Consider the following 14,204-nt stretch of genomic DNA (forward strand, 5'->3'; position numbering starts at 1 on the left):
GGTTGAGTGCTCTGATGGCCTAATATGGGTCAGGGTGGCATGGTGGTTGAGCGAACAGAGACGTCACGCCTTTCTTATCACCTCAGAGAGCACTTCACTCTCACACCCTGTACACACACAGTTTTTTTGGCCAGCTGGCTCATGTTGGGAGTAATAGTTCTGAATGAAACCCTACATCGGCTCTTTGGATCTGAAGGATCTTGGTGTGGTTCACTTCAAAGTGCAGATTTCAACCCATTTATTCATTGGTTATTTTTTGTCACAGTTTTGCTTTTTTTTTAAAAAGGATTCACCTGATAATTCATCTGTTCTTCTCGTGGATTGATTTGGACTGATGAATGATGTTCTCTTTTCTCTTTTCCTTTCTGTTCTGTTATCATTGTGGACGGATATTGACTGTTTAGAGCTGATCAGTAAGTTGAACTTCCTGGATCAGGAGGACCAAGACCAGAGCAACATGAGCTCTAACCCCTTCGATGAACCTAATGACCTGGTTGACCTTAACCCTTTTGGTGACCCGGATGAGGATGGTAAGGAGTGACCCTTGACCCTTTTTGTGACCCCTTTGCCCCTTTATCAACAGGGCAGGTTGTACTCATTAACAATCTGAGATGCGTGTTGATGTATTAAGTGAAGATTACTGCAGCTGGATTTTGGAAAATCGTTAAGATAATATTTAATTATACAAATGCATTTGATACTAGGGATGTGCAAAACTACATATTTTCAAATGCAACTAGTCAGTGGGTTGTCAGTATGACCCAAGGGACTAGTTAGTCTTAAACCTGGCATGAAATGAAAATTCACCCTATTTTGTAAATGCATGTTATAGATCTTATTGTGAACAGTTAATCCATGTATGCATTTCATTTTTTAAAGGGATCATATGATGCTTTTTAAAGGGGTCCTATTATGCCCTTTTACAAAGTCTTTATTTTGTTTTTGGGTTGTAAAAGAATGTTTTCATGCTTGATTGTTAAAAAAAAAAATGTTTCACGTATTTTACATTATTCACAGCTCCTCTTTCCCCAGTCTGGTTGAACGCGTTGTTTTCGATTAAGCCCCTCCTTCCGAAATACGAAATGTGCTGTGATTGGATAGCTGGCCTAGTGTGTTGTGATTGGCAGCTCTTAGCACGTGTTCTGGAAATCTCACGCCCTTTCATAAGCTCTACTCAGATGTAAATATTAATGATGCCGTCAATTTCAAACCATTTTGAGCCCGATTCAGACCCTGACAATGTTAACAAACAAGAGGATTGTTCTAAACAGATTTTTCAAGCACGGATTTCACAGGAGTGGTATGTTTCTTTTTCTTTCTTTTTTTTTTCTTATAAGATACAATGTTATCGACCATTTAATCATATTTGGCGGAAAACTATGGTAATACAAACATTAATCGATCACAAAATCATGGATAATTTTCCTAAAGGGCAGTGAACCAACTTATAAAAGCAAGAGCTTACAAAAACTAAAGTAAACACTGCATCAATCCTGTAATGTTAGTTAGCTGCCTAGCGGAGGAAAAGCTTTGCCCTTCATTTACAGCATAGCCATCATAGCGACTACATAAAGCTTATAATTGGAACTGTTAATAGAAAACACAAGTTGTGATCCATAAACAACTGATTGTCCTGACAAAATGGGAATGGCTGCGTCTTTCAAGAGAAGCTTTTTTGCGTATAGGCTGCATTTTACTCTCTTTTGGAAGCCGTTCCAGGTAAAATGTGCTGCGCACAGACAAACGTTGAGGTTATAATGTTCAGGACAGCGTAAAAAATAGATTTTAACCTCTCTAAGTTTGTCAGCTTTAGGACACACTTTTTCCGGCGTGTAAAAAAACAGCGACAACAACTTTTCCACTTCTCTAAAGCAGCCCAACATCACCCCCTTTGTTGCTTGTTCCCGGGGGCAGGGTTTATGTAAATGTTAGGGTTTGTGATGTCACCAACCCGCTGTAGTCCTTAAAAAGCGATTTCTGTAAAAGAAAATATCTCCCTTTGCATTGAACTTTGAGCGTCATAACTTTTCAGATGTTGTTTATGCTCAAACAGCAACATTACACACTTACTAAAGTTAGAAAAGTGAAATCATAATCAAGGACCCTTTTAATGTTTTCCTTTTCCTTTTAGCTCGTAATCTATCTGTTTGTGCATGTATAATATCTGCAAAGTGACAAAGCTCTTAGTCTCCCACAAAGGGAACAGAGAACACTGCTCCAGAGTCCAGACCTGCCTAAAACACCTCGATCGATGTCCAGTTATTACTTCCTCAAACGTCTGTCACAATATGAAATATTAGCATAATGCCTGACTAAAGGCATACACAAAGAAAGAAGGCGAGTCTTCAGTGAATTGTAGTGTTGTCGTGGAGACGCTATCTTTGGATGCAAAAGTAAAACCCCTTTGCTTTCCCTTCAGAAAATGGTTGAAATAAGGAATCAGTGGTTAAGATGTATTTATAACGCTGTTCCTGAGCAGTACACCCCAAAAGTAAAAAAAAATTTAAATATGCAATTCATTGTTTTTTAAACTGTATTTTAATATGTTGTCACTTCAGGACATAAAGTTGTTACATTGAAGATGACAAATTAACCCATTATAACATTGTATCTGAAAGGCAAGAGTCAATTGTATCTAAGAGTCAATTAAAAAATAACAACTTACCACTGTGAAACGTTATGCTCAAGTAGTTCTTGCTAAATTGGTTCTTGTCCTTGATCATCCGCACTTTCAGAATCTGACGTTGGCTCGATCTCATACGGTAATAATGACGACATTATTAACTGTGTGTTTACAATTGCTTTAAAAGCCTTGGAAGCTTAAGCTCACTATTATGGTAAGGCCTGTTACATTTTCGGCACACGCTTGAGGTTTTTGGCCGGTCACAATGTACTGGGTCAGCTGGCCAATCAGAGCACTCTGGGTTTTTTCGCAAGTGGGGACTTTGTAGAAATTAGACTGGGAATAGAGGTAATGCAAATGTACAGTATATGAAAAATATGGCTTTTGAGCATTACAGCATGTTAATCTGTTCTATTACACCCAACTAACATAAAAATAAACTTTTAGAATAGCTTCATATAACCGCAAATGTTTTTTGTTTACATTTTCAACAATAGTATTGATTTGACTGCACTGACACTATTGGATGAGAACTGAACTGAGCTGGTCAATGACATCACTGTCTTCTCCAGAACTGCTTTATAGATGAAATGAACTCATTTAATAATTGATAATCTTTACAACAGAACTGAATCAACACTGAACTGATTTCAGCTGAACAGTGACACTATAGTATTTTCTTTTAGAGCTGCTGTACAGCCAAAATTAACTCTGTTTGCATCATTGAATAATTTTACTGTTATCACTGTAAAGCTGCTTTCAAACGATCTGTTTTGTTTTAAAGTGATTACAGAAGTTATTACTGTTTCAATCATACGATTATTCACTATTATTTTTTCAATTATTGTGTCTCTTCATGTTTTTACATTTTATAGTACTGTAATCATGGGTTTAATTTAGATAATACAGGTGGGGATGTTGTGCATTGTTTGTGTATTTCTAGAAGCATCTCCTGAGTCCCATGTTCGGCCCACTATCAAAGATCAGGAGCCTGTGTGTGATCAGGACACCTCTTATCCCTCAAACCCATTTGATGAGACTGACACAGACCTGGATCCTTCTCAATACGGGAACCCGTTTGACGAAGCTGAGCCTGAGCCCGAACCCCAGCCTAAAATATCTCCACCCAGAAGCAGCAAGAGGACGAACGTCCGGCCGGTGGACATGAGCAAATACCTGTACGCCAACACAGCCAGGACGGAGGAGGAGGAGCTAGATGAGTAAGTTCAGGAATTCTGGGATACACTGTGGGAGGGGCTCTTGGTTACAGCAGAACATTTTAAGTGATTATTATTTTAATTGACAAAACATTTCGGTTCAGGAACACACAATTTGTCCTCTATTTGCTCTTCTATTGTTCATTAGTAGTATGTGAGTGTGTGTGTGTGTATGAGCGAAGGAGAAAAGCACTTGTCGGAAGAGAAGAAAGTGGTGAGCGAGTTCTTTCAGCAGGAACAAGGCTTCTGTTGTTCCCCACATTCTTTGGCCTTGTCTGTTCATCTCTGCATTTCTCTCATCCCTCACTCACTCACTCACTCGCTCACTCACTCACAGTGCTCCAGCAGGGACACACGTCTCCAAACCTGACGTTTTGTAGCGAAAATGAGAGAAGACACGGATAACTTTTTAGAACAGCATTTATCTGAAATAGAAATCTTTTGTAACATTATAATTCTTTACTCTCACTTTTGATTAATTTAATGCATCTTGTCTGAATAAAATAATTGTCTTTCAAAATAAAATCTGACAGAAACTTTTGAACTATATATTTATGCAGGGCTCCAGACTAACATTTGAGAGCAGTACCACTGGTGCCACTAAGTTCTACAGATGGTGGCACCAGCACCTGATCTGGTAGCGCTGGGGGGTGGGGGGATTCTTAATCATAAAGGTAATTTTAATCACAAAATTACTATTATTTTGTACAAGTGCAGTAACTAATTATATTATATGTTTAATTGTTAGATCTTGCAACGATGTTATTAATACTGCGCCGAATTCAAACGCTTTCTCAGTGGATCTCCCACCGCTGTGTAGTAACATGTCGCATGATCATGTAAACCTGTTCTGAGCTTGCGCTGTACTGTCTAATATTGGTCCGAGCTGAAAAAACTGTCTGCGCTGCACAGCTCAAACAAGAATCGTGGTTTCGTTTCGTTTGCAGTTAGAGGTTTTTCATATGCAACAGAAATGGCAGCTCTTATCAGTTGGGCAACTTTTCGGACACAGTACAAACTCTAACAAAATTTAGTCGCACCTGCAAGAAAAAAGGTTTAAATTTATGAAATTTTTATTTTTAAATTTGCAAACTGATCATTATTTGTTTGGTCACAGGATTGGCCTAAGGAAGTTGTACTGTACATGAGACATATTTAAAAAAAAAAATATCATACTGGTCAAATCTCTCTAAAACCTTGTCTTTCTAATTTGCTTTTTATCTTTCTCTTTCTGTCTCTCGTCCTCTCTTTCACCTCCAGTTGTTTTGACTGCACTTTCCACTTCTTTCTCTTTTACTTGGTTGCATTTCTGTCAGCTCTTTCCTACCTCCTTTCTCACTCTCTCTTGCTTTCTCACTCTCTGTCTTTGTCCATAAGCTTGGAAGCTTGGGATACTTTGTCTTTAACCTTGTCTTTCAGCTGAATACCTGCTCAGTCTTTTCTCCTCATTGTGTGTGTATGTGTGTGTTCATGTATGTGTGTATGTCTGTGATGAGTGATGGGCCTTTACACAGCAGTGTGTATTGATGCCAGCGGACGTCTGTGTCCGCCTGTCAGTGAGCTCTCTGACGAGGCCACAGGTCAAAGTTCATAAGACGTGACCTCTGGAGCACCTGGTCTTTCTCGTAGTCAGCAGAGCGTTTTATTGGCTAATAATGCTTGCTGATGCCTCCTTTACCTTAAGACAACCACACACACACACATAACAGTCAGACAAGTGGAAAGGTGCAGAAAATCTAAATATTTTAAACAATCAGATTTTGCTAAATTTACAATTACATGTTGAGTGACAAAATCACATAAATCGCCAATTTGCTTGTTTAAGCTTTATTTGCTAATACAACAAATTGTTCTCCTGCTCTCAGATCAAACCCGTTCTATGAGCCCAGGTCCTCCACCGCAGACAGCAACACCGCCGATATGAGCACCAAACGCCGGGCCCCTCAGGCTCCTAGTGCTGGACCCAACCCTGCTGTGGCCCCTGGAGGCCCGGCACCAAAGACTTCAGCTCCTGAAGGAACGTCCACTCCACCTGCCCTGGCACCCTCAGCTGTCACAGCTGTGATAGGGAGAGAGCTGGCCTCATCCTCACCTAAGGTAAATCTTCCTCTCCACATTAGGACTTTATTTACAATTGAGTCGGACATTGGCATGTGATGAAATGCTGTCTTAGGGCCCTATTTTAACGATCTAAGCGCATGGTCTAAAGCGTTCTGCGCAAGTGCACTTAGGGCGTGTTCGAATCCATTTTGCTAGCAGGGTTCCCACGAGTCCTTGAAGTCCTTGAAAGTTTGTGAATCTGAAAAAAAAAAAATTCAAGGCCCAGGAAAGTTTTTGAAAATAAACATACATAGATACAGGTCCTTGAAAGTGCTTGAATTTTTTTTGTGCATATTATTCCCTCCGGTCCGCTAATGTGTTATTTCGCCAACACTTCGTGGCCTATGCATATTAGCTTGCTTGATTGATTTACATTAGTTACTCGCATTTACGCCTTACGTTAAGTGTTTCCCACGTGAGGTACTTCGTGTTGTACGTTGCCATGGCGTTCACGCGCGCACGAAACTACTACAATGGTACCTCAACGTTTCACAGACACACCGTGAAACATTGCAAAAATAGGCTGAAACCGCTGAAACAATGTAACCTTGCTCTCACTTAAAATGTGTCCCCACATTAAGTCCTTGAATTTGTGGGTATTGGACCTGGAACGTCCTTGAAAGGTCCTTGAATTGGAAGTTAACCAAGGTGTGGGAAACCTGTGCTAGTTTAACTACGAGAAAAATGGTCAGCGCACATGGCGCATGGTCTAAAAGGGTTGTCCCTACTCTTAATGAGTAATGGTTGTGTGTCAGTTGTTTGTGTCAGGAATGCACCTAGGATGCCTATGATGCTGTCCAAGTAGGCAGCTCACTAGGTTTTGGAACACAGAATACATTGATCATTCTTTGGTAGATAAATACTAGCCTTCACTTAAAACTATATACTTTTCCTGTATTTTTGTAAACTTTATACTTTATACTTCAACATAAAGTTGTATACACTACCATTCAAAAGTTTGGTGTCAGTAAGATTTTTTTAGATGTTTTGGAAAGTCTTATGCTTACCAAGGCTGCATTTGAACAATTATAAATTAAAAACAATAACACTGTGAGATATTTTTACAATTTAAAATAACTGTCTATTTTAATCTATTTTAAAATGTAATTTATTCCTGTGATGCAAAGCTAAATTTTCAGTATCAATACTCCAGTCCTCAGTGTCACATGATCCTTCAGAAATCATTCTAATATGCTCATGAGTCATTTATTATTATTATCAGTATTGAAAACTGTAATGCTGCTTAATACTCATGATATGTGTTTTTCAGGATTCTTTCACGAATAGAAACTTCAAAAGAACAGCATTTATTAGAAATATTTTGTAACATTATAAATGTCTTTTATTCAGAAAGGACATATTAAGTTGATCAAAAGTATTAATTTCTTTCAAAAAAAAAAAAATCTGACACTAGACATTTGAATGTTAGTCTAAGTTTGTTTTAAAATCTCAATTTTAGAAAACTGCCAGTGATGATGTCCCTGTAATATTTGCATACCGACTTGTGATTGTGACTTGTGAAACATCCAGATCACATGGTTTTAATGGAAAGTCAATTTAATTGGGGCGTGTCATTGTGATATTTCCTTCAGGAAAAGGCAAATATAGTTTTCATTGTCATCTTTACAGGGTCTTTATTTCAGTCACTTTTTTCCAACAGTGCCACATTTCTTGTTTTCCCCATTCATTTCACTTTTTGACATCCAGGACCACTCACTCCATCCCTCTCATCTGCTTTCTGTCCTCTTCCTGCACGCTTCACTCTGAGCATTTGAATACAGGCATGTATTAGCTGCTCTGTAGGATCGTTATATATGCATTATGATTCTCTTCACTCAATGCTTTAGTGAGTCTAATTAACTGGCTCTGCGGTCCCTCTCTGGCTGAGGGTGTGGGGCGTAGGGTGCAGGGGGCGAAGGGAAGCCCACCGAGTGTGAATGAGAGCAAGGAAGGCGTCGGGCCGCTGCAGAGGGGCTTATACATGGCCAGATTAAATCCCCACAGGCCGAGTGTTTTTATTTACGCCTGCGAGTGTGTGCGTTATAATGTAGTCCATATTTAATTATAGCGAGGGGTTTATCACAGCACAGCACTTGTGTGTGTCCGCGCCTGAGAAGACCTGCCCAACTTAAACATTTAATTACCCAAATTCAGTGGCCTGTGAGGACACACACACACACATAGACATCAGGAAAATAAGAACAACTCCTCAGAAACAGGAAGTGGTGTCCAAACTTCAGCTCATGGATTCATGGGATTTGTGCTTCGAGTTGCCTAGTGAGTACGCCGTTGGGCTCACATCAGATCTGTCCGACTAAAACCAGAGTGATTGGTCCGTCAGAATGATTCTCAGTGTTGGGTTTTTGATCGGAGATGTCATATTTCCAGCAGATCATGTGCTCCCTCAATCTCTATCCCACACCCACTTCGTACGGATTATGATTCCATTCTTTGACTGCATGCAGAGGTTGTTTCCTCTGAATGTGGTGTATGAGATGACCTTAGCATGAAAAAAAGTCAAATGGGATTAGCTAGAGACACACACATTCAGAATAAAGATACGGGGAAGCCCAAAGGCCTTGAGTCTTCTATGTGTGTTTGTGTTTGCTGGAGGTACCCCCTCGCACACGCACAGACCTGAGGTGAGGCGGAAGGTGCAGGTTGAAAAACGAATGAATAGGACACCTCGATAATCTCTAAAAAAACACAAAGTAATGGAAATGTTGAAATTGTTGGAAGTAGTTTGTGGATTAGAGCATCCCCGAAGACACATGCGTTCACAGAGGGAATCTGGGGTGTGTGTATGGTAACGTCATCATGGTCTTGTAAACACAATCTGGTAAAGATTTGAATATTTTCTAAAGGGCTCTCCTTTCAGTTCACCGTCATTCTGCTTACACGGCCTGATTCTATTTACAAATCTCAAAATGAATATCCATTTTACATACTGTACATTTAAATTGGTTTATAACTATTTAAAATAATTTAGTTTAAAATGATTCATTTTAAAATGATTGACGTTAGTTTAGCGTTTTATTTTTAATTAGACAGTGTTTTTGCTGATAACTTAACATGATTTTGCCTTGTTTTAAATGTATATTCAGTAGTTCTTTAGCTAGCTGATTCTTCTCAAAAACACAGTTTATTTATTAATGTTTCAAACTTTTTAAATTAGCACCAAACTACTGAATGCACTTTTTAAGTTTTTATTTATTTGAATCTAGATTCATCTAGCTGACTTGCAGTCTTCTTCTGTCCGGTAGTTGCCTCTTTACATGTAAAAGCAACAGTTAGTTTAGTCATTTTCACATTTTATTTTCAAAGGATGGAAAGATCTAGATCAGGGGTCGGCTTTTTTTTTCGCAATCCAGATGAAACCAGACAAAATTCATCTAGTTGTTGAAGCCACAAATATAAATTTTACTCCTCCTAAAATGGTAAAATCTAAACGGAAGGGTGCGTGTTATAACGGCTCCTGTTACCCAGATATGACTGCACTACTAGAGCGCGCATCACCGCAGAAAAGCTGAGCATCACTTCAGAAAGCCGACGTGCAAACTGCCAAAAATTAAACCGTAAGTTTAACCAAAAGTCGTCTTCATTAAAAGTAGTGACACTAAAATGATCTTACCAGAGCTGATGCTGCTCTCTCTCCAGTTGCAGTGTTTGATCTTGAAATTGGCTGACGATAAATAAAATGATCTCATATCTGTTGCTTTCTTTGACGTCAATTTGCATGTAGCGTGGGAATTGAAGATTAGATTTCTATTAGTTTTGCGTAGACACATTCATGTTGCCAAGCTATCCGATCAGTAAAAACGCATGAATGACCAGGTGTAAACAGGCCCATTGGAAATCTGTTCTTCAAAGTCTAATTTAAACCTGAAAACAAACAAGCTAAAGGATTTTGACAAATGTAAAACAAATTTGATGAAAAATGGCTTCAGAAATATTTCAGGTCTTGTACTATTTTTATGTTAGCCATTATGATGTTTAAAATATGTATGTGTATGCGCTTAAAATGGCACTTCATGACAAAAAGGTTGCCTTTATTGGTTGCACTTATTTGGCTCTCAAGAACTTTGATATATTAGCATTTCAGGATGCCGTTTTTGAAATATGTTGAAGAATTAATCTGGATGCATCAAGGAAGAGTGGAATAGGATGTCTTGGGCTGCGAAAAAAGAAAGGGATGTTCTGATTCACTAGTACATCTTTTTCTCCTCCTCTTTTTTTTATCTCCCTTGTCGTTTGTCTTTTCCAGCAAAGCGATTTTACACCTCCCTGCTCACCCCTCTCTCCTCTCTGTCGTTTAACAGCAGTCTTCCACACAGGGACGCACTGATCTGAGGATTTTCATCAGTTCACGCTTCATAAATTATGGTCTGTATTTTAATATAAAGAAACGGCAAACGCAGTCACTGCAAAGCTCTTTAGATTTACATAAAGCCTTCCGGAGTGAGGCGGTGCCAGGGGCTAGTTCTCTCACAACCAAGACGAAAAACTCAAAGTTTTGAGAAAGATGTTAGTAACTTTGTGCGGTCATGTTCACTTTCACTTGAGTTTTACTTTATCTGTCTTTTCCCTCAAAGAAATCGTGACTAAAGAATTCAGCGCAGTAACCTTCCATTTTCTCAGTTTTTATAAGTTTATGAAAAGGTTCTGAACTAGTAGAACTAATCACAAGACCAAATTAAATGATGGTGTTCATGACCTGAGAGCCCACAGTGGGAGGGACAGGGCCAGGTTACACTCTTTCATTACACTTCTTTGTTTTCCACTCTCTACCGTCTGATTCAGACTGCAACATAGATAAATTGAAATTAAAGTGAATTAACATTATTTAATTGAGTTCGCAGATGGCAGTGGCATTTTTTAATTAGTTTGTGTGAACACTGGTGGGTTTTGACTCCACATGGTCGTTTCAATGCTTCTGGTCTTTTTTTCTCTGTTGTAGCATCAGCCCTTTCAATGTTTTGAACAAGATGAAAAGTTTAACAATAAGAAATTAAAGAGCATTTTTAAAATAAAGTTGTTCTTTTTAATTATAAATACTGTATTTTTTTATTTTTATGATTTTGCATATAATAAACAACATATATGTATGTATGTATGTATGTATGTATGTATGTATGTATGTATGTATGTTTGTTTGTTTGTTTGTTTGTTTGTTTGTTTGATTGATTGTTTGTGTACTGTATATATAAATATATATTATATAAAGTATATATTAGTATAAGTATATAACTTTTTTCTCCATGACAAGGCAGCTTCAACCCCCCGCAAAGCTTGCTTTTCATGCTCCCTATTTCACCCTGGTCCAGTTACCCCCCTCTGAACCCTGGGCCAAGTCCAAGGGAGCATGGTTAAGCCCAGCTCGAGGCCCGGTTCCGCTTCTGCACATGGACCGCCCGTCCCTTCAGAGAGCTGAAGAGAGGCCACGAAACCCCTACTGACAGAGGGGCAGTAAGACCCCAATAGTGCCCTCATAATCTGTGAAACTCTACCAGAATAATCTCCCTCAGCTGGCCCTCTACCGCTGAGTGATGCAGGACAGAACCTGAGAATCTGAGACTCTTTAAGACCTTAAGGCCTCAGGACACAGAGAGAGAGAGAAAGTCTTAGAGCTTTTATCTGTAAAATCACTCCATTTGATGAAAATATAAATAAAGTGAGGGCTATTTGGGCAGAGAAGGAGAGAGAGAAAGCATCCTCTTCAAAGCATCTGTGAAAGATGTTTGTGCTCCAAGAATGTCACAAGCATCAGTGTACTGACTTTACCTCAGGGAAACTTTGTCCAGGTGTGTGTTTTGGCTTAATGTGCCTATCCTGATCAAATTCTGGGCAAACGTAGAACTTGTTCCCCATCCAAAAGGTTTTGGATGGACCTCATTTACCTCTTAAACGGCTTCTGCATCCCCATCATCGGATCTGTAGCAGTTCACAGCATGGCAGTTAGCATTTCACTTCTTAGAGGGTCCTCGAGCCATCGGGGCAGGTGTGTGTGAGTGTTTTGAGCCCGTTACTGTAATACCACTATCATTATCCTTCTCTCCTGCGTGTGTGAGTATGTGTGTGAGCTCAGTTCATGAGTTAAGCACTTGAAGAGCTCTCCAATACCCACGTTGACTTGCTACACACAGGCTACAAAGCTCTCGGTAATCTTCCTGTTGTAAGTCCTTAGTTTTATCTGCCAGGGATTACACTTCTGGCTTCAGAGAAAGAGAGAGGGAGCACGAGAGGGAGAGAATGAGAAAAAAGGCTGCGAAGAAATGAAAACAAATCTTTAGTGTAATCTCTAGAAAGAATACCTGTTTGAGTGGGGAAGTTGGCCGGCTGCAGATTGACCAAATCGCCTTATTCAGCATGTTTGATGTGAACGAGGCAGGTGTGTGTGCGTTTGATGATTGTATGTGTTTGGTTTGTGTGTGTTCATTTGTGTACACAAGGATCAGGAGTGTGTGTTTGCGCGTGTGTGTGTGTGTGTGCATGCGTGTGTTTGAGGGGTTTTAAGGCCGAGAGCAGTTTGAATGACATGGTGGAGATGGAGAGAGTAACTTTAGATTAATCTTCTCCTGGTCTCTCCTCTCCTGAAGGTGTGTGGCCTTAAACCCGTTTCAACTGGGAGAACCTTTTACCCACAGTCCTCTGCATACCTCCCTGCACTGATCAATAACAGCCCCCACTCAACCTCTGCCTTTCAACCTCTAATACCCCTGCCACCCCACACACACATATTATACCCCTTATTTAAATCAAGATGGAATGTGGACCTCTTAAAGGGACCATATTTGACATTGTGTCATTATTTTTGTATTTTTATTTCTTTAGTTTAATTTATTTTTTAGTTCTGTTAGTCAAGGTTAGTTTAGCATCATAATGCAGTTTTAAAGTCCACCTGTAGTCAATAATTGTATTATTTTAAAACTCAACTTTGATCACCAAAATGACATATTTAAAAGTTTTTTTTCCTGTGAAAATAGCTTGAATATAACTCTACAACCTTGCTTCAATTACTATACTTGGAGCTATGAATATGCAAATGAGCCCCACCTCCACCCTGCATCACACCAGCCCGGACTACCTGTTCCACTCGTTCAACTTTACTGTGGTAAACGCTACACAATGGCAAGTAGAAATTCTGGTTTAATTCAGCCATATATGTTTGAACCAGAAACCGATTCAGAAGAAGTGGAAGAGTGAATTATACAGGCTCATTTACAAGTCGATGTATCAGAATGGTAATGCGTTTTATGTATCGCTCTCTGTAACGTCGGACACATAACGATAATTAATATGATTAGCATTTTGCTTGACTGTGTTTTCAAACAGCTAATAATGTGTTGCTAATGTTACACAAACAATGTTCCTGTTCGCCATCTCTTACTGCCTTCTAAAAATCAGCATCCTTACTAATGCTTTGAACAACTTCAGTGGAGAAAGGCATATAGTTCATCATAACATCGTTATATACATCATACTCATAATTAACCTGCTATATTGCTATATCTACCCGATTTTTCATACCAACAGAAAAATATACCGGGATAACCTGGCTTCTCTTGAGACACCCCTGCTTTAGAGAATTATTAATGATATGCTAAAGCCCCGCTCCCATTGTGACAGGATTGGTTACAACGGCATTTGTGACGTAGAGAACAACTGCGATTTTAAACCGCGTTTTTGAGACCGTCTTTGGTTCACTGAAGTTTTATGGAGAAAATACTCAGCAGTTGTGATTAATTTGCACATAGTTTGTTTTAAAGGTCCCATTGCATGAAAATTTCACTTTATGAGTTTTTTTTAACCTTAATATGAGTTTCCCTAGCCTGCCTATGGTCCCCCAGTGGCTAGACGTTTTGATGGGTGTAAACCAAGCCCTGGGTATTTTTGAGAAAATGAAAGCTCAGACGGGCGAATCTAGAATCTTCCCCTTATGTCGTCATAAGGGGAAAGGTTACCTCCCCTTTCTCTTCTTTGCCCGCAAAAAGAATTTGGCCCGCCCATGAGAAAATGAGCTGCGTGAGTGCGATATTGTTTTTTCCTCGAGAGACATCATGGCTTGCAAACGAGCGAAGCATGGCAGTTGCTCAGTGTTTGGATGTACAAATGAACACAAAAGTATTTTTTTAGTTCCTTCATCCGAGCCTCTGAAGAACCAGTGGGTTATGTGAATTTCTGATGTGTAATTGTTCAAGTTCAGACAGATAATCTTTAAGTCGTTCAGTACTGTTTATGCATCAGTAAATCAAGCCAGTGACTAA

At 39.3% G+C, this 14,204-nt stretch overlaps 1 protein-coding gene across 8 annotated transcripts in view; it reads left to right on the plus strand.

The window, feature by feature from the left end:
* Positions 1–14,204, plus strand: part of ehbp1 (EH domain binding protein 1) — a 140,537-nt gene that overhangs the window by 47,305 nt on the left and 79,028 nt on the right. For all 8 annotated transcript variants that reach the window (XM_084097684.1, XM_084097685.1, XM_084097688.1 and 5 more), the window contains 3 exons: positions 405–530; positions 3,567–3,843; positions 5,706–5,937. In XM_084097684.1, the coding sequence (XP_083953810.1) occupies positions 405–530; positions 3,567–3,843; positions 5,706–5,937 (635 nt within the window). The remainder of the gene's footprint in view (positions 1–404; positions 531–3,566; positions 3,844–5,705; positions 5,938–14,204) is intronic.

This window comes from Abramis brama, assembly GCF_963993115.1.
Source record: "Abramis brama genome assembly, chromosome: 21".
NCBI lineage: Eukaryota > Metazoa > Chordata > Actinopteri > Cypriniformes > Leuciscidae > Abramis > Abramis brama.